At 40.2% G+C, this 27,354-nt stretch overlaps 1 protein-coding gene and 1 long non-coding RNA gene across 2 annotated transcripts in view; one reads left to right on the top strand and one right to left on the bottom strand.

Annotated features, from left to right (window-relative positions):
* Positions 1-2,056: 2,056 nt before the first annotated feature.
* npffr2a (neuropeptide FF receptor 2a) lies at positions 2,057-25,842 on the top strand. Its single transcript, XM_005451545.4, has 4 exons — positions 2,057-2,461; positions 11,084-11,418; positions 18,208-18,307; positions 23,231-25,842. The coding sequence occupies exons 2-4, from the start codon at positions 11,091-11,093 to the stop codon at positions 24,081-24,083; spliced, it is 1,281 nt and encodes a 426-aa protein (XP_005451602.1). The 5' UTR covers positions 2,057-2,461; positions 11,084-11,090; the 3' UTR covers positions 24,084-25,842.
* LOC106098172 (uncharacterized) overlaps positions 11,225-27,354 on the bottom strand; it is a 40,439-nt gene continuing 24,309 nt past the window's right edge. The window contains exon 3 of the long non-coding RNA XR_003213253.1: positions 11,225-11,300. This is a non-coding gene — a long non-coding RNA (uncharacterized LOC106098172). The remainder of the gene's footprint in view (positions 11,301-27,354) is intronic.

The raw sequence follows: 27,354 nt of genomic DNA on the forward strand, positions 1-27,354 counted from the left end.
TTTCTGTCTTCCAGGGCTCTAGACTAACTTTTTGCCATGGGCGCACCGGTACGCCTAACTTTAAAAATTTAGGCGTACTGGCACAAAAGTTAGGCGCACTCAAATTTTTCAACCGCATCGCTTAACACCGCAGTTTTACATGTGCACTTTCTTTTGGGGGGGGGGGGGGGGAGTCCATACAGACAATATTCATTTCTAAATTATTAACTAACAAACTTGTGCTTAAATTGCTTTGTCAATATTGTAGAAAATGTTAAACTTAATCATCATCTTGGCTCCTCTGACGACCTGTTTGCTGCTGCCTGCTGCTGAAAGGCAGTGGGGAGAGGGGACACTTGGGCAGTGCATTTATTGCAGCATATAATGTGTTATCTGGATACACTGCTGTTTTTTCAGCATTCAAAGATTGATGGCACCGTGTCAGAGCTGGCTATGAATTTCAGACGGATCAGTCCTTAACTTAACACAAAAGTTATCAATAGTTCTTTTCATCGTTTCTTATTACCCACAGCTACATCCACTTCTGTCGGGCCTAGGCTGCTCACTAGGGCTGGGTATCATCACTGATTTCTATAATCCATTCGATTCCGGTTCTCAAAGTCCTGATTCGATTTAATTTAGCCTCAGACAGTCAGAAATATTATAATTCTGATCATTTATCAGCACTGATACATGTGAGACTTCATCAGAATTGTGAACATCACAGCAGATGCCTTTGTGTCAAAGTAACTGAGAATAAAACACAGAAAAACATGAAGGAGATTTTCCTGGTCTGGCGTTTTATAGCAGATAACCTTAAAAATATTCTGCAATTTTGCATAATTTTAAGAAGTTTAAATTTCTTCAGTATTGAACAGCAGAAATTAGGCTTTCTTGTCCGAGGTCATTTAAGTGAAAAAAAGAAAAAGAAAAGAAAAAGACCGCGGCCGACAGCGCTGTAAACAACGGTAGACTGGTGGGTAATAAGCGAATGAATAATGCAGAAAACAGAGATTTGAGACAGCAGCTCAGAATCAGCGCAAAAAACACGGAAACAGCGTGGACCCGACGCATCAGAATCGCTAAGCTCCGACAGCGTGTCCGTGTTCGGGCCGTGGGGTGAGAAAGCCGAGAAAGACAAAGCTGATTCTGATGCGTCGGGTCTGTGTTTAGTCTTTGTGTGGAATCCGTTAATGAATTGATATCGCTTTATTCAAGCTACTCACCTCCCTCTTCCACCTGCACTTTCAACTGGACCACGGCCAATCAGAGAGGTCCCGCCCCTGATTGGTTTAGTCCACGATAGGGGCATAATGTGTGTCTGTTGTTGACCACACGGAGAGTTGCAGAGATTTTTTTTTTTTTTTGTTACCCGAAAATATTTGGTCGCACCGGTGCGACCAAATATTTTTTTTAGTCACACCACTGAAAAATTTGGTCGCATTTGCGACCAAATTGGTCGCACTCTAGAGCCCTGTATTCAGTGCAAACTATGGGCAGCCAAGCAAACTGCTGTCACCCACAGCAATTGCAAGGTTTTGTTGTGCAGCACCCTCTTTGGGACTGATTTTAGCTCGTACCATTCAGCAACAGACAGCAACCACTTTCCAACCGGTTGGGGAATAGCCAATTTTCCTAGCGACCAGTGGTTGCCAGGGGAGTGCAAACTGGTGCATGAGCCTGTGTGAATTCAGTCACACAGAAATTAAAATGCACTCAGGTAACTCAGTTAGTCAAAACAGCTATAAAAATATTTTTCAATTACAGAAAACTTATTTCATCCCATTCTATATATATTAAGATAATAATAATAATAATAATAATAATAATAATAATAATAATAATAATTTACTGAAACCCACCCAAAACAGACCAAGCAGATACCAACTCTACTGACTGGGTCAATTTGAAAGGGGGCTACTTGAGTTCCTAATTGTTTTAATAAATTCTGGCATCTCAGGGCTTCCATAAATTTGTTGACCGTCGCTTTGAACATTTTTAGAAAACATCCACATAACTATATGGGTATCCTCAGCAGTGTGTGCTCTGTGTGACGGTTCCTGAGGCTATGTTTTACTGCGAAGACCATCTGTGTTCTGCCCCCACACTTCCACCATCACAGACCCTGACATTTAAGAGTCAGCAGCTGGGCGAGATCAGGGCGATATCACTCAACCATTAGCCCGTTCATCCTCATCCTCTAATCCCACCCCTGCACCCCCGACGTCACAGCATCAAACACGGCTGGATCTGCACAAATCCCACACTTGCGCTCTGAGCGGCCGGCAGAGCGCACCATGTGCCACGAGAAGCGCGCTTTCAGGCGACGCGCTTGAACGCGGATTGGTACGGAGCTGAGTGAGAGACTGGCTTCTTTCTGTTTTTTCTTCGGTTTCATATAAATATATCTCATTCGGAGGAAAGTGGAAATTTTAACATTTTCTTTAAATGAACGCTGCCCGTTGAGGTGAAAGCAAACAAGGTAGGACAACTTCATAAATAACGCAATGGTGAACTTTTTCAGTGTTTGGCAGGGCGATGTGAATCTGTGGAATTAATTTTCAGTAACTTTTACTTATCTTCAAACTGAATCGTTAAAATTGGACAGCGTTTAAAGCTCGTTGGGGCGTGTAGAGGCAGGGAACAAGTGCGCATCCACCTGGCTCTCCGTCCAAACCATTATCACCGCGTTTTTGTCCACTGGCTGACAGGACCCTCTTTGTCCAGGAGCGGTCAGTCATTTAGCTCCTGAAGTCTGCGTCCAAGTCCCTACTGGGTATCTGAAGGAGCGACATTGTGTCCTGATTAACTTTAATGTTTCATTAAGTGATGTGCGCATAATGGTTGCACAGTGTGTTCATGGAGCTGTCTCTGCTCGCCTCGATGCATCAGGCAGAATGCTGCTGGGTGGACGCGAACTCAGCGATCTCCTGTGTGCGTGTTATCATTAGTGCTGCAGGTGGGAATGAGGATCATGCACAGTCATCACTGGGGACTTTTGGAGCTCCATTAGAATTACATTTTAATTGATTAGTTAATAAAAAAACGTAACTTCTTTTCACCTCTTTCATTAAAATATAAAATTTAACTGGGTTTGACTCTAATTAATTAACTTCTAAACACGTAATGAGCTCCTCTTAACATTTTCAATATGTCTCATGCAGACGAAGATGGAGCATTAAAATCTGAATATAAACGTGCACAATGCAGCTCTATTAATGCCATTACAATGGCTGCTTTTAATACATGCTTAAAGAATGATGAGAAATGCAAAATCTGGGGTTGGTGAAAGATGATGAAGGATGGGATCTGACATTTAAGTTTATTTTAAGCTGCGTGTTTGACAAACATTGGAGAAAGCAAAAGGATCTTATTCGTTTCTGAGCTACATTTTCAGTTACATCCTGGATAAATGAAAGTTCACCAAAAAATGATCAGTGGCATATTAGGAACAAGTACACAGTCTGGAATTCCCTTGTGGCAATGGCTCCCAGCTAATATTAGAGAGACTGAAGGCTGTGATAATGTGACATGAAGAGCATGTTTAATGACAGCAGGAGAACCTCCACTGTCGCTTTATTGTTTAGTGAACATGAGTCAGAAGGGGAAGCTGCTCTGAAAGTGGGCTTCTGCCTGCTAAAGGAGAAGCACTTATGGTTGGTTAGTGAGATTAGCGTTTAATTAAGAGGTCATGATTAGTTGATTGAATTTTAGGGTTTTTTTTAACATTTAGACGTTAAATTTTTTTTTTCACAAAATGTAAATGTTTTAACATGATAAAATGTATTGTTGGGCTATCGTGGACCATTTAACACAGTACCTCCCCAGTGCAGTAATGTAATTAGTAAAAAACCTTTCAGGATCAGTGACTACAGCAAAGCCTTTCTTAGTCAGATGACTGAGATGACTAATAAGGCTTTTTTTTGGTGGTCAGCTCTTCCACTTTCATACTTGTGCTGTTACCCAGAGAATTACCCAGATAGAAGGATTGATACACGTTTATGTTGAAGTTCAAAAGCTTTTAGCACAAACCAGATCACAAACTGAGAAGTTTTCATGTGATTCCTGAGATCTTTATTCCCAACATAACAGTGTAGGCATCTTTCCAGCTTACAAATGATTTCCTTTGAAATCCAACAATGTTTCTGACTGAAATTTCATAAAGCATTGCTTTCTTTTCTCTGCAGTGTATCTGCTGTGGAAGTAATTCACTGAAGGAGGAAGACACTTCAGTTGCACTTTATTTTACAGTTCACTAGTGAAGTGTAACACAGTGTGCCAGCTGTATCAAACAGAGAAAAACAGCCATATACTAACAGATGCAGACACTCTAATTAGAAACTGATCTCCAAAATGTACTTGGTTTTGTTGAAGGGTGGGCTGCTTGGAGTGGTGGATATATCTGTGTCCACAGCACATGACTGTCCTGCAGAATTCAGTCATTTTCGCACTTTTCTCATCATTATAGGTAATGTGGTGGTTGACAATGTGAACATAGTGTGATGTGAAAATATGGCTTCATATCTGCACAATGAAGCTTTAAAGTGTAATGTGCATTAGTATGTCCCACCAATTATACTAAAGGCTCAGCCGCTGTGGGCTAGCACATTAGGACAGTGACACTGAAGTCCTTGAGTGTTTCTGTGTCATATTTTGCTTCTCATATGGAAATTGGCATCCAAGTCTACCATAGCTGGGAGCCTGTAACAAGCATTGTTGCCTCCTGGTCACAAACACTAGCCTGCTGAGTGGGAAAAAGCCCTTCTGCGGCGACTTTCTTCTCAAAGGTTTCCTAGAGCAAGTGATGTCCTTTTAATATCAGTCCTGGGGTAACTGTGGTGCTTGGAGCCAGTATGTGAGAGATTTAGATTTGTGCAGACCAGTGCACAGGTCCACAGTGTGTCGCATGCACAAGGCAACCAAAGGTACTACCTTTTCTAAGGGTTTACAGGTGATAAAGCAGCCCTGATTACGCTGGAGCTTAGTGCTGCTTTTGATACCGTGGATCGTAACATCCTTGCCTGAAACACTGGGTTAGCCTTCAGCGGCGAGTTCTTCACTGTTCAGTTTCCATCTTAAGGACAGAACGTTCTCTGTTTGGCAGATTTTCTCATCCTCTGCTCTCGTCCAGGTTTGTATCCGTTTCCATTTGGTAATATTATTAGGAGACACAGCATCTCCTTTCTTTTCTATGCTGATGACCTACAGTTTTATCTTTACTAGAATCTCAGGATTCTCTACAGCTTCTTATGAACTATTATGAAGATATTAAAGCCTGGATGATTAATAAATTAATAAATAAATGTTCTCCCCGTGTTTGCGTGGGTTCCCTCCGGGTACTCCGGCTTCCTCCCACCATCCAAAGACATGCAGTTTGAGGGGATAGGTTAATTGGATAATTCAAATTGCCACTAGGTGTGAATGTGTGAGTGAATGTGAGTGCGAATGGTTGTCTGTCCCTGTGTGTTGGCCCTGTGACAGACTGGCGACCTGTCCAGGGTGTACCCCGCCTCTCGCTCTATGACAGCTGGGATAGGCTCCAGCGCCCCCCGCGACCCTGGAAAGGATAAGCGGAAGCGAATGGATGGATGGATGATTAATAACTTAAAGTTATAACTGAGATCATCATCTTCAGTTCAGCCAAATCTAGAAGTGCTTTTGCTGGCTATTTAGGTCATTTCACCTCATATTTAAAGCCTAATGGAAAAGACCTAGATGTAATTTTTTAAACTCATTTGTTCTCTTTTTAAAAATAATCTTTAAACTCAAATCTTTTTTGGCTTTTCATTATCTGGAAATTCATCCATTCCTTTATTACTTTATGTCTGCATTTTTGGAGCTTCCTGTACCTTGGTGTCACCTGTGTCCTTTAAACACATTAACAGAATTCAGCAGCTATATTTTATTGCTGATTTCTTACATTTCCAAAATCACATTTGAAGTAACAAAGTAGCCATCTTTGCAGTCACTGCTCCACAGCTATGGAATCAGTTAATGCTTGAGGTAAAAGGAGAGTCTAGGCTCAAAGCCCACCTTTACTCTCTGGCCTTTCCAACCCACTAACCTCTCATTTGTTGTTATATCTGTAACGTTGTTGTTGTTGTTGTTATATCTGTAACGTTGTTGTTGTTGTTGTTGTTGTTATATCTGTAACGTTGTTGTTGTTGTTGTTGTTATATCTGTAACGTTGTTGTTGTTGTTGTTGTTATATCTGTAACGTTGTTGTTGTTGTTGTTGTTATATCTGTAACGTTGTTGTTGTTGTTGTTGTTATATCTGTAACGTTGTTGTTGTTGTTGTTGTTGTGTGTCTGCTTACTGAAGGCCACTTAATTCTGTATTCTGCATCTCCACTTTTTACTTTACATTGTATTTGTATGTATTTTTTAATGTAATTACATTTAATGTAACTGTATTCTTTGCACAGCAATTCAAAAGCTCAGTTTTAACCGTGCTTTGTAAATCTGATTTTGTTATACTTGTGAGAGAAAGTAAGAAATGGCCCCTTTTCAACTTTCTTGGCTGATTACACTTTGCTTTTTAAAAGTTACATCTGTGATTACAATTTTTTGAGGTTTTTCATTTCCTGAGAACTATAATTCACAGCATACCTAAGAATTTTTATAACAATCTGCAGCAGCTATTAGAACCTGGAATCAAACCTCAGAAATGAACCAGGTTACGGGACTTTTCGGCTTACCTTTTCTTGATTGATCCAACTGAAAGTGTAGCCAACTTGCACGTGTCTGTAACTATGTTGCAGTTTAGTTTGCACCCTATGCGGTGCTGGGCTTTTTTGTGCATTTCAGACAACTAACACTGAGGTGATCCAGCTGGAGTTGGACCGATTAAATGTTGAATAAGACTTACCATGAAAAAAAAAAAGGGTCAGAATTGACTGAGTGTATACATGCATTGGAACTGTGAGAATGAGAAATAAGGATATGGCTACACTGGCAGACTAATGACTGTTGCATTAGCATTATGATTTATTCGCAGGCTACTAAATCCTACACTTTTTTGAAAATAATATCTTTGCACAAATCACAGAAATGCAGAGACAGATGAAGAAGCAGCTCGATACTCCTATCAAAAAGGTGTGACTGAAACCATCTGTCAACAACACCAAATGTGATAAACTTAACTGAAGGGGAATTGTTGACCTTGGGTTCAGTGATGAGATTGTAAAAACTGTGATGCATCATAAAGGAGACTCAGAAAATGTGATTGAAGGAATCAAATTAAGAAATCAGCAAAGCACAGGAAGTCAGCATCTAGACTTTCATATTACTCCATGTAAGTAGCATCCAATCATGACCAGACCGTTCAAATCAGACTTAATGAGCAGGATTCTCAGCAGCTACCCTTATCTAATCCAAATCTCTTCTATATAATTTCTCGAGTCGACGCTATCACAGCTGTTAATTTGCTGTCTGCTTGAAGGCACACAAGTGTGACACTCAGACAGCTGAGACTGACTTTTTCGTTGGCCTGTTTTGTTGGTCACATATAAACAGTGGTTATTTTACTTTTCTTCAGGTGGACCTACTCTTAGAAAACAGATTAAGTTCTGTACGAGCAGACAGTAAAAAATGAACACGCAGACAGTGGACTTGAAGTTTAATGAATTTCTATTTCTGTAGTCTTAAGCCCAAACACTCAAGATTTATAGTTAGGTCCATGTTTCCTTATCATGTGTGTGAATGGGTGAATGACTGGATATGTAAAGCGCTTTGGGGTCCTTAGGGACTAGTAAAAGCACTATATAAATACAGGCCATTTACCATTTCATGATAAATGAACCAAACACATCTCAAGTGGACTCAAAGCATAGCTTTTCATTCTAACGTCAAACATGATATGAGATACCAGTACAAGTGAGGGAGGCTGTCAAAAGGTTTAAGAAACTGAATAAGCCTGTCAGAGAGAGAAAAATAATGAAAACAAGCTGAAAGCCTGCACCTCGAGGAGACTGTTGTTGTGATTAAATAAAACTGAATTAAATAGAGGCCAAATAAGTGGATGACATGTAACCAAGGCAAGACCCTTTTTGAGGGGGTAAGCGTATCACTGTCAACATTTACAAACCAAAGTTGGCTTAATGAATGGAAACACATTCAGGGTTTACTACAAAGTATAAACCACTGGTTTCACTGAAAAAGAGGAAGATTGCTTGAAACACTCTAAAAGAGCCTTCACAGTTCAGAAATAAAAATTCTTTGGACAGATGAAACCAGGATGGAGAAAATTATGGCGGAGGAGTTGAAATGGCTCGTGATCCAAAGCATACCTGTCAAATATGGTGGAGGTGTTATGGCATAAGTATGTATGGTTGCTAGGGCTGCCACAAACGATTATTTTGATAGTCGAGTAATCGTGGCTCTAATGGTTGCCAGTGGAACTGAGAACTGAGGATTTAACTGCTGATAAAAGTAACAGGATGAAGTGTGAAGTGTACAGGACTATATTCTTAGACAGACTTAGACAAGTGCTGCAGAAGAGTGCATCAGGCAGTGCTCACGGCACAAATGGATAATGATCCAAAGTAGACTGCAAAAGCAACCCAAGAGTTTCTCACAGCAAAGAAATGTTCTTCAACCCAGCAGAGCAGGTTTTCAGTTACTGAAGACAAAACTGAATACAGAAGGACGTCACAGTAGAAATGATTAGCCTGTGCTTACAACACGTTCACCTTTGAAATGTTTTCGACAGCATACGAACATAAATTCACAATTGAGAGTTTGTTGACTTGGTGGGTAAATTTTTCTTTGGCATTTTCTTTTTCCCTCAACAACCAATCTCATCTCATTTTATAAAACACAATCAGACAGCGACAGCAGGATCCCACAACAAGAGCCGCTCCAGTGTGGGAATGTTCGTGCCGAAAAAATGAAGGGGGAAGAAGTGTTCTCTTCAAGTGGCAACACAGATGGAAAATAGGACAGTGAGGCAGTGTGCTGCCGCTGGCACGGGGCCGGTTTGACATTTATTGAAAGAGATGCTGATTTTTTTATTTTTTATTAAAAAAAAAAAGGCTTAAACAAAATGTTGAGGAAAGGTTTGATAACCTCATTTAAATCAGAGACTGTATAAAAAGATGGACATAGCTTGGGGTCTGTAAAGTGACACAAGTGGTTGTAAAACCAAGTCCGGCTGTTAAGAAGACGACTGGGAAAACTTATTCCATCAGCTTTTCCAATAACGAGTTTGAGTTGCAAGTTTCAAAGTCTTATTGGACACTTTAATATTTTCATTTTGTACTTCATAATGTACTGATATACTGAATGCCGACTATACTAAACTACGTTTAAATAATGGGCAATAAATGCCCAACAGTAGATAAAAGTTGGACACTTTAAAATGAGAATTACTCCAGCCTGGAGAACCTCAGGGGATAAAGTACAAGCAGTTACAACAACGCTGTTCAAAATGGAGTTTAAAAAAAATAATTGATCACCACCTCCGTTAAAATAACAGACAAATAAAACACAGCAGGTAATCAGACAACCATCAGATATATCAGCAGACTCGAGGTTTTTTGATAAGAAATGATCAAAATCAAAATGTATCTGCCTACACTCAACATCTGGTATCATGCAAAAATCACAGCGTTGTTGTAACACAATAAAAACCCAACAAGCTGCACTCAAATATCGTTACTGTTTGCTTCTCACCAACATGTAAGGAGTAAAATGTGCAGTTCTAAAAAAATCATCTGCAAACTCGCTGGTTTAGGTAAAACTAGATGCAGGCAGCTGATGGTAAGCACTTCATCGTGAAATACAGAAAGACCGAACATCGCAGGTTGATGTGAGAGTGAAAGGAGCAATGTTTTGTGGGATTATAATATTACCTTATGCCATGTTATACCCCTAATTAAAGATGGTGAAAATATTATGTAGTTTCAGTTTGCATTATCCTCCTGAGTTAGAAGAAGGTGATAACTATTACATTTGTTAAACTGACTTGCATTACATTAGACTGCTGATTTATTGCGGTCATAGCTTAGGCGCCGTGTGAGAGAAAGAATGTGAATGTTTAGGCTTTTATGACTAGGTGGGGGCCACTAGAGGCTATAAGAGTTTGAGCAATGCTCCACCATTGTGAGATCTGATGCTGTCTGCGTGCAGTGTTCATCTCCCACATGTGTGTTTATTAAAAATCACCGTTTGACTCAACCCAGCCGGAACAGTGTTGTTATTTTGGTTTTCCTCTTGTATCCGTCTCCAATACTTTTGAACTCGTAACAGTTTCATCACAGATTTCCTCTGAACTTCATCATTCAGCTACAAAGGCTGAAAACTTTTTCATGCATCTCTTTGAAGAGCTGAGGTATTTTTTTTCTTCATTTTGATTTCTTCCTCTTCTCGTGTAATATTACTATAATCTGACAGGATGATATTCTTTTAAGGGTTTTTTTTATACTCCCATGAGTCTAAATGGGTGCTTTAGCATGATAATGTATCTTCTAGCACTTGTAAGCATGTTTTGAAGGTTGGGATTAACACTTTCCTTTTTGATAAAGCTTATAGTTAAGGCTGGATCAGGTGACCCTGAATCCTCCCTGGTTATGCTGCAGTGGGTCTAGTCTGCTGGGGGATTCTTCTTCACTCACCTTTTGTTTGTTTGTTTGTTTTTTTAAATACACCTCTCTGCACCTCTTAATCATTAGTTGCTATTAATCTCTGGCTCTTTTCCACAGCGCGTCTTTGTCCTTTCTTCCTCCCTTAACCCGCAAGCAGTTGAGGCAGATGGCTGTCCCTCTCTGAGCCTGGTTTTGCTGGAGGTTTCTTCCTGTTAAAAGGGTACTTCCATATACGGTCATCTAATTGTTGGGGCTTTCTATATTGTAGGCTCTTACAGTATGACACACATTCAGGTGACTGTGATTGTGATTTGGTGCCATGTGAATAAAACTGAAATGATTTACAACATTAGAGATTCAGCAGTGGTCAACAGACAGACTGGGCCACATGTTTTCACCAAAAATCCTTTAACAAACCTACGATTGCAGGATTTTACTTAATACAAAACTAATCTTAAAAAAATAAATAAATACTCCAGGACCTTCTCATTGCATTCTTCTAACGGCTTTTCATGTTACAGGTTTAAAATGAATGAAGGACTTGAAAACAACTTGACTCAACTGAATGACAACTGGACTTTTTACAACTCCTCCTTGGAGTCTGTCATACCCAGGAGCAACATCACTTATGTTGGATTTTACCTGCATCAGCCATCCACGGCAGCCATCTTCATCGTGTCCTACTTGCTGATTTTCCTCGTGTGCATGGTGGGAAATGGAGTGGTGTGCTTCATCGTGCTGAGGAGCAAAAATATGCGGACTGTTACCAACTTGTTCATCCTAAACCTTGCTGTGAGCGACCTGCTGGTGGGGATTTTCTGCATGCCAACAACGCTTCTTGACAACATAATTACAGGTGAGTAGACAGTAATAGAGGTGTGTTGCTCTTTTGTGCCATTAACTGGCAATACTACCCAAAAACTACCTGGTTGAGAGGTTGAGCATTGAGTAGGGAAGAAACTATTACCTTTTAGCACAGAGAGGAATCTGCATGTGGATTCTTATAAATTAGATGATTTATTGCTTCTTGCTTCCTGATAACCCAGATAGAGGACAAGCTTCTATTGTGATTAACATCCTGAAAGGGCGTATTTAAGCTTCAGTGTGTAGACCAAACAGTAATAATGGAGAACAAAATAAAAAGTTGCCAACATGAAAGTTAAAATCTAATTTCCTTGATGAAAGTTTTGCAGATTATCTGCAGAACTCAGCAAATGCTAATGAACATAATCATAACCAGCTACTTAACAGGTTCTGAAGCAGAAAATAACCACTTTTTGGTAGTGATAGAACATCTTAGAAATATCCAAGATTTGGTATATCCATTGCACACATAAACCCAAATTACAAATGAATGTTAAGGCAGCCGGAGTATGGTCAAATCCAGCCTGACCAGCAACAGCTGAGTCACCGTAGTGGAACCAGATCTGATTCCTGATATCCTGAAACGACCACTGAGCAGAAGGGTTAGGGTTTTTCTGTTGTCTTCACTTTTGCCCTGTTTCACCAAGACTTGCTTTACATTTCAGTGATCACAAAGAAAATGCTGTATAAAAAAACGTGTTCTCACCATCTTTTCCAGAGTTCAACCAGCCATTTAACTTTCTACTGTGAAATCACAGCGTCAGAGCTGCTAGCCTCATTAATCCTTTGATTAACCTTGAAATCAAATCCACAACAGTTTTTCCACTGACTGCTAAGCTGCCTTTGTATGTTGGCTTTGAGTTGTATTAATGTTAACTACCCAAGTTTTCTGTGGAGACCTCTATTGCTAAATGAACCTTGTGAGGATTGAGACATGACCCACCGTTTTCTTATCGCCTGTGCTGGTGAAAAACAGAAGAGACTCAGCAGAGTTGAAATTGTGAGCTGAGATGGAGGAAATGTTCCCTGCTTATATGAGCTGGACCGGGGCTTTTTCCACATTGTGCTCCAATTCCGTTTGACAGTTGGTTGCTGATGACTCAGATCACACATGAGCAATTTTTAAGGCAAGTGATAGTAGCTGGGGGTTCAGATACTGTCTACAGTTACACATTGAAATTAAATGACTAAAATCAGACCTTTTCCTGACAATGATTTTATGATAATTTACTCTTAGAAAGTGTTTTCAAATTCCTTTGATTCTGATATGAAATAACAGTTTCAAATTGAAGCTCACAAGCTCGTGTCTTTTGCTAACAATAAGAATGTCAACTGAATGACAACAAAATTGCTTTATTCATTTAGAGCAACAATTTTGGATGTATAACGAGAGCGGAATCTGCAATTAGCGATTACAGTTACAGACCAATTATCCACATCCTTCCTCTTTGTAAGAGCAGATATTTGGTATATATATTAAAAAAAAAAACATCATTATTGTCTGAATCAAGAGCCAAACCAGACATGCAATGTGTGAACTTTCAGCTGGCTGGAATTCTTTGTGTGATTAAATTCCTGCTGCAATGACATAACAATGAATTTAATCCTGAAATGTAAGGGACAGCTTGCAGCTACCAGAAGGAAACAGATTCCAGATTAGCTTTCCAGTAGATTATCGCATTAAAAATTATGCAGAGTTTTATAAAAATCTCTTTCAGTGCGAACCTCTAACCCTCAGCAGTTCAAGAATACACCAGTGGGTAAACATTTGCTGCACTATGAATGGCACTGGAACAGCTAAAAATAATAAAAACATTTAATAAAATAAAGCGTGTATGCAATCCCAGTGTCATGCATTAATAAAAGAAACCTAGAGGAGAGACATATCAACAGAGTAGAAACTGAGCTCTGGAATCGCCACCTGCCGAGCACAAAATAATAGAAATAACAGGATAATAGTAATAATAGAAAAAACATCAGTAAAAATTATTTTGTGATGTAGCTTATTAGAGAGAATGATGATTACATTTGGCTAATAATAGCAAGATTTTGGCACTTGTGCAACTTGGATATATCCATATCTGCAGGGGAACAAACTTCTTCCACAGAGGAAGCCTAATGTGTAAACACTGAACCCAGAAGATGCAAGTATACCGACCCTGCTCGCCACCTCTCACTGAGGATGACTTTACTGACTGCCCAGACCTCACCCCCTGACTGCTACCCCAACCACACTGCATCAGACACCAGTGGACCCCCCAGCCAGTAGGAAGGGTGATTGGGAGGGCTGGCCCATGTGGCTCGCTCTGGTTGAGGTCAAGTATGGAACAAACTGAGGTCAGATTTCAAAAGCAGAGTGAAAGCAGCACACCAGGATCTTTGTAAAAGAAGCTGAATAAAGAACATCTTTTGAATTATTTCCAGTCACCTGGATTTTTGCGCAGATGTTTTGATGCTGCACTCTGAAACCTGAACATATTAAAAAAATCTTGTAAGCAATTATAAACTTACAAAAAGAAAGAAAAAAAGAGTTTGTGTGATTAATTCATGGTGAGTCCTTTGAAGTCCTTGACAATTTACTGGATTTAAAAAAAATCCATAAAAAATTCAAATTCCTCTAAATGTTGTTCAGATATTTTTAACTGGAGCACAGCTGATAGTCCTGTCTGATGCTGACTGGCTCAGGCCAACAGTATCTGTAACAGTATGTGTCTAATGTCGCGCTCATGCAGAGATTTGACTGCAAAAATTGTCAAACACAAATAAGAAGTGTGTCAATCTGCAGAGCACGTCTCCATACAGAAATACAAAATATTTGATTAGGCTTCATCAGATATGGATTTTAAAAGGATTACACTTGGGTGGAAGGTGCAAGCTTATAGCTCATGATTAAGTGGGATCCTGATTGCTTTCCAGAATGCATTAGCCTTTGCAAAGGATGTACCAACAGAGCTTTACATTACTTGACTCTCTTATCAGCAAGATTATTGAAAAACTGAAATGTGGATATACCATCTTATTATGTGACACCACCTGCAGCCACAACTGTTTTTGATCGCTCCAGAAGGTGATTATGTGAAGATTTTGTCAACAGGAAGGTATCATGACCACGCAATTTCATGCAATCATGAAATGATAAAGCGGGGTAGGAGACATCAAAATGAAGGCCTGGTTTAATAAAGGGAGGAACAAGTGGCTGATGACCCCGACCACTAGATGCCTGTTGCAACATTTTTATTTTTTGGTTCTGTTCTGAGAATTCATGAGTGAGTCCGCTTGTCACATTTCATGTTGCACAAGATAGGATAACACGAGATGTTTTAGAAGAATATACTCCAGTAAATTCTCTGCAGTTTCTTTAGTGTGTTATGTTGCATGACCTAGTGGAGAGGCCGTGTCAAGAGGGCAAGATAGATTACCGTCGGCCTCTCCAGCAGATTTTTCATGCCACTGAAGATCCAAACATTTGAGCAAGAAGGGAGCCCAAAGTGATGATCAGGTGAATAAAGATGGCCCTCTTTGGTTGCTGATTGACTGTTGAGATTTAAGTAAAATATCAGTGGACATAATGGTGAATGTGATGCCAGCAGACAAAAAAAAAGGTTCAATGTGAGTCAAGCTGCAGTTTGTATGGAGACAAAATGAAAGATTCATTCAGACGCCAGCAGGCCAAAGAGCTTTTGTCACAGAGATGAAAATTGAGCTCACTCAGCTGGAACGTAAAGGGCTGTGTCAATCATAAAATGGGCAGAGCTCATCACCAGTCTGCCAGCACTCCATCTTTCTGCTGACCACCTCATGCTGTGCAGTGCTGTGCAGTGTTAGTGGAGTAGGATCCAGAGAAATTCAGTGGCATTTGGCCAATAAATCACTCCGACATCTCCATTCAGCTCTGCTTTTCATTATTGCGTCAGAACAGATTAGATCCCATTCTAATCCGTCTGTCTGCACAGTTTGCATGTTACTCAAAAAAATCTGTTTTTGTGATCAAATGTGTTAATGAGAGATTGTGGACAAAAGGGGAAAGGCATAATTTAACTTTGTAGGCAATAATTACCAAATCAGCATAAAATATTTCAACAGAAGTTAGGACAGGGGCCACAAAAACATGAAGAGTTATAATAATACATTTTAAAAAACACACAGTGGAACATCTGATAACTAAGACGTTAATTAGTAGCATTATTTGGAATAAACAGACAATTCCTGAGAGATTGGAAATTTAATAGAGACTAGAAGAGGTTCACTACTCTGAAGGACTGCGTGTGCAGACATCTTAGAATTATGAAGAATTTCATGGTACATACACAAGTAAATGTGAGGTTCAGCCTCTCAGGAGCACCCTGTCTGCGACCAGGAAAACAAGTAAAAACGTTAAAATGCAAACAAACAGATGCATAAAGCACATTTTAGAAATTCTGCTGTCTCCTGGGTGCTCAGCAGCTCATCTATGTGAGCTTTCCAAACTACAGCTTGGCCCTCAGTGCCTGAAAACGCATAGAAATGCTGCTAAAAGGAGAGGTGATGCAACCAGAGGTAAACTGCCCCTCATCTCACCTTTCTGAGACATGTTGCTGGCATCAATTTAAAAATGAACTTACTTTTTCAAAAGTGTATTTCTGCATTTTTAATTCACATTTTTCAGCTTTTTTGGAAACGAGACTGGAGTTAATGTTATTGGAGATCAGGGGCCAGGGCTTTAGCACCGTGAACTGGAGCAAGAAACAAAATGTAAAACTCTGCATTTGACAGTGAGACTGTGAAGCTTCCCAACCCCAATGAAAAGCAGTGCGATGACGGTTACAGCCATCTTCTTTCAGCTATAGTGATAAGAGGCTCTTGTTTAGCCCGTGAGCGCTCTGAAAAGACTGGACTAGTTGCAATCTGCCTGTTTCTAAGAAAGCTTTCATCTACAGCCCATGTGATGATGCTCTAGTTCACCGTGATTGATGGTATTGTCATCTGCATCTGTGCTTATTGGCAACTCAAACCATATGAAAGAAGCATCACAAGAAGATTAAAGATGCCCAAAATCTGCCTGCTCATCTGCCCAGCACTTGATTGTGAGCAGATTTGGCAGATGCTGTGTAATTTTGGTTAATAACATATTGTGTGTAACCGAAGTGCATTATCACACTGTATAACCTTCACAGGATAAAGACATTACGTGCATTAATCTAACATGAAGCTGTTCTACTTCTGCACATTTTGCGAATAGAAATTATTGTAAAAAACTGTAACTGCAGACCTCCAACAAGAAGGAATTGGTGTCTGTTGGTTCTAAATCCAGTATGCGGATGGATGGCAGCTCAGGATATCAGCATACTGTTTGCCTACACAGAAGAAATTTGAAGAAAGTGGGTCTGTCTCGGCCTTATTTAGAGTTTTCTGTTCTGAAAGGGATTAAGAAGCTGGGCGTATTACGTAGACAGCTTGTTAATCTGTTTATTCCTTAAAAAAAGGAAAGAAAGGAAGACAAGGAGGTAAACATATACACAATGAAATAAAAATACGCTTTCAGTTCAGTTATTTCTACCATTATATTGGTCTGACATCATCCATATAAGAGAGCAAACTCCCAGATCGTTGCGCTCCCACCTGTGCGAGGCTTAATCCTCAAATAATTTATGTAGTTCAAAAACGAGACCTGTGAAAAGGTGACTTCCTCTCCTGTAGCATAAGGCATTTTCATTGCAGGTGTGCTTTGATAATTTTTGTTGTAAGGTTACCAGGTTCATTTTCAAACTCAAAGAGCCCCCATTAGACCCCCCAAAATGTAGTAATACTGCTGGTGGGCGGAGATAGAAACCCTGGAATACTATTATAAAGTTCCCTGAAAAACTCGTCCTTTAAATGTTTTTCTCTTCACTGTTAAATGCCAATATTTGAAAACTCGGATTTCAATTTCACTAACAAAAATAACACGCTCTGCCAGGAACCCCATGAGGTTTGTTAGTCCCATTCAACCTTCATCTGGTATAACAATTAATTGCAAGTGCAGATAAATGGCTTATATCATCATCCTTCTAGCAGAAATCCTCGCCTGTCGGCCTCTCGGGCACTTGTTTGTGCAGTTATTTTGAAGCTCCTACATGAATGAACTGGGGAGGGATTCACAAGTTTTACTGAATGGTTAAAAGCATTTTCTGCAGGTTTTACTAAACTATTCATGCACAAAGGGCTGACTGAGGATTCCTTGAGTACCGTCTTTCTTCTTCCTGAGGTCTCTATACTGATGATTGTCTGCAGGCTACGCACATTAAACATCAACACTGTAGGTGTTACTGTTACCAGCATCACTGATTACGTATTGCTAAGGAAGGGATTGTTCCCACTCAAAACACTTGCTTATGACATTAAGACAAACCCCCTCAGCTTCTAGCGTACACTGGTGAGTTTGTGGGTGTAATCTTTGTTTTCCCGTTTCTTATCCTTTGTCAGAATTCATATAGGTACTGGAAAACTATCATATAAAGCAGTCGTGCCTCTCAGGCCTTTGCATACATGTAGCTCACATTAGTCCTTCCAGATTAACCGGCAGTGTTTAGCACTATGGTCTGGATTATTAAAAAGTTATTTTAATATGTGTTTCCTAAATGGCCTTCTGGCTTTTTCAGAACTCACTGGTTAAATATTTCTTAGAGGAACTGATGGTTTCCTCTGTGTCCCAGAAGTATGCCATTACATGAGAGTCACAGCCTGGGGCTACAGTCATCATGCCAACTGTCACAGTTTGTTGTCTCAGTAGTAAATCAGCTGAGTGCATCTCTCTTGTCAACAGGATGGCCTTTTGGAAGCTTGGTCTGCAAAATGAGCGGCATGGTTCAAGGGATCTCTGTGTCAGCTTCTGTCTTCACACTTGTTGCTATTGCTGTTGACAGGTAATGTAGATGTATTTTATTTTTCAAGCTGCATTAGAAAAATATAAAGGTCGCAGCATCTTTTATGCAATTTGTTCAATAAGTGCTTTCCATGAATTCATGTAATTAAGTACTTTGAAGTCAAAGCCCTCTCATGATCCTGGGTTCTTTGTGAGTTTGTGATTCCTTTTAGTTGTAAGCATCTCTCATTTGGAATCTGTTTGTACTATTTTTATATTCTCTTCCTCTTTGTCGTCCCTCTCTGTCTCCTCAGTCACGTCCCCCCATCTGTCTGTGTCCTATCCAGCCTCTCTGTTTGTCTTTCTTTTTCTATGTCAATTCAGTGTTTCTTGTTTCGTGTCAAGTTCGTATATATCAGTCTGTCACCTGTTCACTTAGTACCCGTTTAATTTGCCAGTCCCTTGTCTCATGTGCTTTGTGTGTAGCTTTGTTTCACTCCGTCATGCTTTAGTTCAGCTGTGTTTCCCCGGTGCGTTCCATCTCCCAGATTACCTCTTGTGTACTTGAGCCTTCAGTTCTCCTGCAGTTCCATCCCCAGCTTTATTTAAAACAGTCTTTTAGAGTGAATGATATTATTAAGCTTATGACAAAGCTCAGATTGGTAATAATAATAATGGGTGCCAAGAGAAGAACTGTGGTACTGCATGAGGAAGTCAGAGGTATGTGAGGGTGGCCTAGGAAAGACAGTGGTAAGGTGTGAGGAGTGACAGATGGGTTTAAGTTGAGCATGGGATCGTTTGCAGTAGTGATGGACATGTTGACAGATGAGGTTATGCAGGAGTTTCTGTGGACTAAGATGTTTGCAGACAACTTTGTGATCTGCAGTGAGAGTTGGAAGCAGATGAAAGAGAATCTGTAGCGGGGAGGTATGCTCTGGAGAGAAGGGGAATGAAAGCCAGTAGAAGCATAACAGAATACATGTGTGTGAATGAGAGGGAGGCAGAAGGAAAGGTGAACATGTAAGGAGTAGAGATACTGAAGGTGGATGAATTTAAATACCTGGGGTCAAGCATCCAAAGCAATGGGCAAGTGCACAAGAGAGATGAAGAAGAGTGCGCAGGCAGGGTGGAGCAGGTGGAAATGAGTGTCAGGGGTGATTTGCTGCTACCCTTCTATCACAAGAGTGAAAGGGAAGGTTTATAAAATGGTAGGGAGACCTGCTGTGGTGATGGCACTGATAAAAAGACAAGAGGTCGAGCTGAAGATGGTAAAACTTAATTTGGAGAGACCAAGAAGGACAGGATTAGAAGGACAGAGGGCTAGCTCAGGTTAAAAAGTATGGAGACAAAGGTAGAGAAGTACGGGTAAGATGGTTTAGGCGTGTGCAAATGAGGGATACTGGAGATACTGGACAAAAGATTTTGAATATGAAGCTGCCAGGCAGGAGGAAAAGAGTGTGGCAAACTCTAAAAGCAGCAGCCCAAACAAGAAGACGTTGATGACAGTAGGCAAGTAAATGGTAGTGCTCTGATGCAAAGAAACCAGAAACTGCAGTTTCTGAGTTCTGAGATAATTTTATGGGGATTATCAAAATTCCCATAAAATCCCCTCGTTTCTGTACTTTCTGTGGCCCATCTGGACTGAGTTGGGCACCTGGCCTCAAACACCACAGAGAGCTGACATACATCTATTTGTGTCCTCTAATCGAGGATCACATGCATGTCAGTGACAGAAACAGTGGATCCTGTCTCCTCTTTTGTTAACTCGTGTGTGCAGAAATGCACCTAAGCCATCACAGTTAGTTACGTCTCGGCCTCTTGGTGAGTGTTACAGGAGATTTGTACCATTACAGTAACAGAGTGCATGGGCTGAACAACTACTGAGCAAACAGAGAACCTTTGTCTTTATCCGGTCGTCCTTCTCTCACCAGTCAGGGCAGATGGCCCCGCCCCTCCCTGAGCCTGGTTCTGCCGGAGGTTTCTTCCTGTTAAAAGGGAGTTTTTCCTTCCCACTGTCGCCAAAGTGCTTGCTCATAGGGGGTCATATGATTGTTGGGTTTTTCTCACTATGTATTATTGTAGGGTCTACCTTACAATATAAAATGCCTTGAGGTGACTGTTGTTGTGATTTGGCGCTGTATAAATAAAACTGAATTAAAAATTGAATCGAACCAGAGCATCACCTTAATCTACAGCTTCTCTTGGCCTTTGGGTATTTAATAGTCAGTTATAGCAGTTGAGCTATTACACCAATAATTTTACTTTATTTCATTCTCAGACTGTTGCCGTTTTTGCCTCAGCAGGAAATGAAAATGTCCAGCAGTGTTTCCCAACCTTTTGGAGCCACGGCACATATTTTACATTAGAAAATCACACGGCACACCACCAAACAAAAATGTCACAAGAAGCATATTGATCATTTTTCACCATGCACCGGGCATAGTGGAATTGGCTCGGTTTGTCCCCAGTATACCTTTTTTGCTTTCTTCTGACCGCTACTCCTGCTAGGGCCTTCATCTGGGTGAGAATTTTCTCCAGGATCCAGGTCGGATTGACTACTTTTCCTTTTCTAATATGTATCGATTGCTATTACGTGCTGCGTTATCTCACTCACAGCATGACTATTATGTAATTTCTTCTTTGTCTTCTGTTTTACTGGTGGTTGGCAACCCATTTAATTAGAGCAGGTAGTTGGACGGCCCTCTAGTGGAAGAGAATGTAATTGTTCTGCCCGTTACTCACGCCGATCGCTTAGAGTACTAATCAGGTGGAACCGGATAATCTTCCACGGCACACCTGTGTCCCACCGCACAGTGGTTGGGAAATACTGTGCTACGGAGCATCTGTCAGCTAAAGGAGGAAAGATTTTCTCTTGGGTGCAAAAAGAGACCAAAAACAATGCTTAAAATTGCCTGTAGTGCAGGGTTCTTCATAATGCTTGAAGTTGGAGAATACTGGACTGCAGGCATTAGATCACAGAGACACGTCTCCAAAACACTGCCAATCTTACTTAGCCCTAAATGGCGGCTAGAAGCATTCATATTAAATCTTATCTGCTTGTTTCCCTCAAGTGGCCAAAAAATAAATAAAAAAACAAAACAACTATCCTGCCCCTTTTTCCAAATTCAACAAATTTCAGTGAAATCTGTTTTGTGATGTCTTGTTGAGAAAGACATAAGCCGGACAGGCTTGTGCAGCTTTATTATCTTTAACTGGCACATGTCTTCATTTGAATTGCTTCACTGCCGTCCACAAAGATGTCAACAGTTGGATGTTAATCCTGCTTAATCGCTTTACAAACCAAAGCAAGAGGCTTTAGAAACCAGTCTGTCACCAGCACTAGAGCCCACAAAAAGCCCCACATCCTAAGTGGAGTTAGAAGGTGTAAATATGACTTGAGGGTGACAAAAGCTCTGCATGGTGTAAAATGACAGCGCTGTATGTTATCATCTCTCTGTCCTCAGACACTAGACATGCAGCGATATCACTCCATCACTATTTCATATCACTAGAGGCTGTCTGTGCCTCTGGGACGGACAGATTTTGAAATGCTTTGACATACAGAATTCAAAGTCACCTTCAATATCCATCAGCTACATACTTAGAATTAAATTTGAAAGGACAAGGAGACACAGAGCTCTGTGTTGTCACCTTTGTTGTCATTGTTCAGTGAGCCAGTAATCGCTCAGTCTCATTTTCTGTGCCTTTACCTTACTGCTGTCACATTACATTGCACTTTGTCATCATGACTAATTTCATACAGTAGCCAAAATATATTTTCAGTCATTTAGTAATCAGTAAGCATCTTCAAGCCTCTGTTGTCAGATTAACATAGCCTCACTGCTGTCCACAAAGCTGCCTCACTGTGAATAAGATTATTTCACAGTGAGAATTCAAGTCGATCCAGACATGGGCATCTCTCCTGTCAGAACTAATTTCCATCCATCCTCTGCAATGTTTAGATTTTATTCAAGCTGTGGCTGTGAAAAATTTGCATTCCTGCAGATTTTTTACAGTCACAGCGTTCGGCTCTGCCAATGAAAGATTATACAGTGATTATTTTGCAGATGGAACCTCTGATTGCGTCTGAAATTGGTGACTGATTTAGGTATCGTGCATGCAAGTTCTTCATTTTAAACTCCAAGAGTCATGCAGGTTGAATGTTTGCACAGCTTCTCCACTTGGATTGAAGTTTTTGATTATATGTTGTTGTGTTACTGTGAAGTCAGTGGGCAAGACATCTCAGACAATGGCTGGTGAAAAAGGCACAGAAGAAGGGCATTAGCATTTTTGAAGTACTCAGCAGTGACATTTGTAAACACTGAAAAAGCAGACTGGCCCGGGGGAACTTATTTAGTCACTCGTTTTTCCAGCGCTGCACAGTGACAGACACCAAGAAAAAAAAAGGGGGCTTTACTTCACAATGACATCCACAAAGCAAATTAGCCACACCAAAATAAGTCCAACTGAAACTTTTGAAATACAGTTTGCATACTTAGACACAATACAGCTGACATGACTGTCAGAGACTGCAAACAAATGGAAAGTGATGCATGGAGAGGTGAGAACACGACCATATAAGCTGATTTCTAAATGAATTGTACACTGTAGCTGGCAAGTGCTCACTTAAAGGACACATTTGTGCTTCTTAAGGCTTTGAAAACAAAAGGAAAATGACACAAAAAAAGTCCTCGTAAACCTTAATGTCCTAACGAGCTAATCAGCAGCATTTATTCAAACAGCATGCAGCGTGCACAGTGACCTTTAGTGCAGTATGATGTGAACACCATGTAGCTTTTCAGACACACATGCTCATGTAGTCAGTTGCTATAAAAGTAAAAATGAGTTACTTAACACAAAAGATCCTCAATATGATTACAATAAGTCTAATATTATGAGGTTCCTCTGAAAAATATACATTTTTAAAGTAGTTTAAATGCTTACATGCATCTTAACCATCTGGTCCTTTTGTGCCCTCTTGCAGATTCAGATGCATCGTCTACCCATTCAAGCAAAAGCTGACCATCTCCACAGCCACACTGATAATAGTTATCATCTGGGTTCTGGCCATATCCATCATGTGTCCCTCTGGGGTGATGCTACAAGTGACCAAGGAGCAAACCATCCGGGTGTTGCTGGGATATGATAACAAAACTATTCCTTTTTATTGGTGCAGAGAGAACTGGCCAAACCAAGACATGAGAAAGATTTACACCACAGTCCTGTTTGCCAACATCTATCTTGCCCCTCTTTCCCTCATTGTGATCATGTACGCCCGGATTGGGATTACGCTTTTCAAAACAGCAGTTCCAACGGGAGGAAAGCCGGGCCACGAGAACCGCCACACGGTGTCCAAGAAAAAGCAACGCGTCATTAAAATGCTTCTGATAGTTGCTTTGCTCTTCATCCTGTCCTGGCTGCCTCTGTGGACTCTCATGATGTTGAGCGACTACGCCAGGCTGACTGAGCAACAGTACAGGATCATCAACATTTACATCTACCCCTTTGCCCACTGGCTGGCCTTCTTCAACAGCAGCGTCAACCCCATCATCTACGGTTTCTTCAATGAGAATTTCCGAAGAGGCTTTCAAGCAGTGTTCAAGTTCAGCCTGTGCACAGCCGACGGCCAGCGGAGGAAAACCTACTCGCACAGGCTGCAGGGAAACTCTGTCCTCCCTGCGAATAATGCACAGACCTGCCTGGAACCCATCTCTCTCAACAGCTTGGAAAAGAACACGTCCAGGCGACTCAACCACGTCACCGAGCAGGATTTGGTCATGGAGGACCTGGAAAAGGCATCTTGCAGTAGTGGGGGTGTGACTGCAGTGTCTATTTGAGGACGCACACACAAACTTTGTTGTAGGTGGTGAGGAAAAATGTTTGAATCTTAAATCATGCTGTGCTGTGCCTAAGAAAACCACGAGGCTCCCTTAAATAGATTTTACAAGTGGATGGCGAGCTGGAAAATTTCAATACAATACAAGATTTCAAGGCAAGAAAATAAATAAAAATAATAAATACACATCTTTAAGTGATTAGTGTTAAAGGGAACACAGCCTTTGGTTGTAAATCTTATCACTTCAGATGCACACGATGTGTCACACGTGCTGGTTTGTAGCCATCAAGGACAGGACTTAATATTCCTGCTGTCCATTGCAGAACTGGTCAGTTAGACTTGTCGATATTGGTTTGATAACAGGCTGCTGCCTTGCACACTTGACATACAGATGGTGTCAAATTAAAGGGGAAAAAAAGCAGCCAACAACATCATGTAAGATTTCAGGTCCAAAACTGTGATGGAGGGATGAGCGCCATCCTTTCAAAAATGCATTTCTAGTCTTTTAATGATTCATAACTTTTTAAGGAGCCCCTGTCAAACTTGAAGAAACTACCCTGATCACGACAGAAACGTTTCATTATAGGATAAAAAAATAGACGTACAAATCTGAGAGCAAAATGCCCCTGAAAGCATTCGAGAGCCCGCAGATCCCTTCACAGTAATGCTCAAGTGTTCTGGTGTTCCTTTAATCTTAACCCATCTGCACCATATAAAATTTCTATGTATCAATGTATAAAGATGCATCAAACATGACAGCATGACACATGCAGAGAAGATTTCAAGATTCATGTATACAAATAAAATTTCTGCTCTGTGTCTTTGTAGTGTGGCAAACTATACAAACAAAAATTCTCCCAACATTTGTCTCGTATTATTCACTGCTGCTGCTGCTGAGACTTTAAGGAACTTTCAGACCACGTTGTGTGGTTTGTGTCACCTAATGTTTAAAATGCTTTATTAAGTCAAACAACATACACAAGATATAAAAGTCAAAGGGCTCAAATGAGGAATAAAGGAGTTTAGAAAAGAAGTGGAGGCTGATGTAGCAATTATTAGCAAGTATTAGTCATCATGATCTTTTATATTCACAGATGCATTAATACATGGGAACAGTTCTTTTTGTTTTAAACAAGCGAGGCGTGTTTTTATGCTCTGCTATCACAGCCACAGCATGTCACGCTCACTTCAGAGATCAACTAACAAGTAATTTCAGTAAATATGAAATCTTTTTGTATGACTCCTATGCCATTAATCTAGAGGCTTACAACGAGCTTTTTTGTAACCCAGTTTGTAGCTGCTCCTATAAAGATGGTCCAGAAAGGTGACATCTTTGCACATGACAGTCGGATAAGCAGCTAAGAAAATGGATGGCCTTCTTTGAAACAGAGTAACTCCAAAACCACAAAGAAATACAGAGGAAAAAAACTGTTTGTGCAAAAGTGATAATTAAAGGTTGTAAAACTTAAAAAAGGAAGGTTTCACTTGATTTTGATTAAAGTCCAGCAGCAGAGCAAGCACACCAGTAGTTAGGAGTGTTTGCTGCGAGTTCTGATATTCATCAAGATTTTTCTCAGAGACACTGGAGATGGACAAAGAGGCTTAGGTTTGAGAGCCCTGCTGTAGAGATTGAATTAAAAATGATAAACATGTACTTTGCTTATGATAACTAAAATAATGTCACATAATTAATGTGCTAATGATCTGTTGACATTAAAACATTAGAATCATTATTTGTGAAGATGTTACTTTGAACTGAAGACGGTTTGTGTCTTTTTATTGACAGAACAGACATTAAGCAGGAAAGATGATATTTGCCAATAGATATTCTGCAGGTGACACATTTACTTGTTTTTTTAATTTGGGCATAAAGCCCTACAGATGGCAAAGAGATGAAAGCTATGATTATCCATTTACAAAATTTTCATTCAGGATTTTATCCTAAAATCTGCTCTGTAAACATCCACACATCAATGTGCAATTATGCGCATTATTTATACAGAAATCTTCAATGAGCCCTTTATGAATGTGCCATGTAAACACCACATCAAATCTTTTCCTGTCATTTTATTTGATTTTTTAAAATCTCTCTTTGAACCCTGTTGTGCTGTCGTCACACTGTCAATATGATCCAATGAATGACTTCAGTCGCTTTTTGTACTAAATGTCCTTTTTCAAGCAATTTTGAAAATATTCATAGAAAAGATTATAAATCACAGAAAAAGTAAAGCTGTAATCAACAAAAACATCATGATTTTACATTATTTACATTATATACTCTGGCAGCTGTGAGATCTAAACTAGAACAACTTCAAGGGGGACCTCGGTAAATACACAACACATGCCAGCACTTAAATGCTTTGGTCTTGTTGACATCTTTATATGTGTCGATTTATACAAAGGTTAAAATTTAACATTGCTTTATGTAGTTTACCCTTTCAGTAAGCAACATATCTCGTGTTTGCATCTCTCTCCTGCTACACAACCCCTCAAGTAAGCCTGAACAGTGCAGCAAAGGCTAACCAAGCCAGCCATCACTAAATAAAATCACCCAGAAACTCGACTGATTTTAGTCGCTGCTTTTGGCGAAACCATTGCGGGGGTAAAATAGAACGTGGGAAGGCAAATAGTTACTGCAAATAGCATCAGAGCAACTTCATATCAGGCTGTAATGAGTTTGCGTACAGTTGGAGTTTACAATGACTTGCAGTCAGTGATCCATTTTGAAAACACTGTCAGAGTTCTCTAACGATGCATCCCTGCAGTGAAATGTGCAGGACAGCTGCTTTTAGGGACAGGGCAGTCACCCAAGAAGTCATGAACCCGCTAAGCCGAATCACTATTATAGCTCAGTGCAGCTGCATCACGTATGCATGCTGAGAATGCAAGAAAAAATTATATTCTACATCCCGAAATTAAAACAATACCACTACATCCAGGATAAGGCATGTGGTGTCAGTTAAGGTAGACATTATTTACCTCTCAGATAAAACATGTTCACAGTCCAATAATTTCCATGTTTTAGATGCTAATTTCAGCCAGATTTCTACTGCTGAGTCCTAACAGTTAGCACAGATATATACACACTGATAATATGCCATGTAATGCGATACATTTCAGTTTTAAAGTTGAGCTCTACAACCTAAAATTTCTTCATATCGCTCCAACCTTTAGCTTTAGTGTGCATATGTCATGTTTTAAAAAAACAAAACATCAAATTAGGGCAAAATGAGCAGAAGCCTTTCAGCACAGCAGGTTGTAGCTCTTTGCCT

Source organism: Oreochromis niloticus, linkage group LG12 (genome assembly GCF_001858045.2).
Source record: "Oreochromis niloticus isolate F11D_XX linkage group LG12, O_niloticus_UMD_NMBU, whole genome shotgun sequence".
NCBI classification, from domain to species: Eukaryota; Metazoa; Chordata; class Actinopteri; order Cichliformes; family Cichlidae; genus Oreochromis; species Oreochromis niloticus.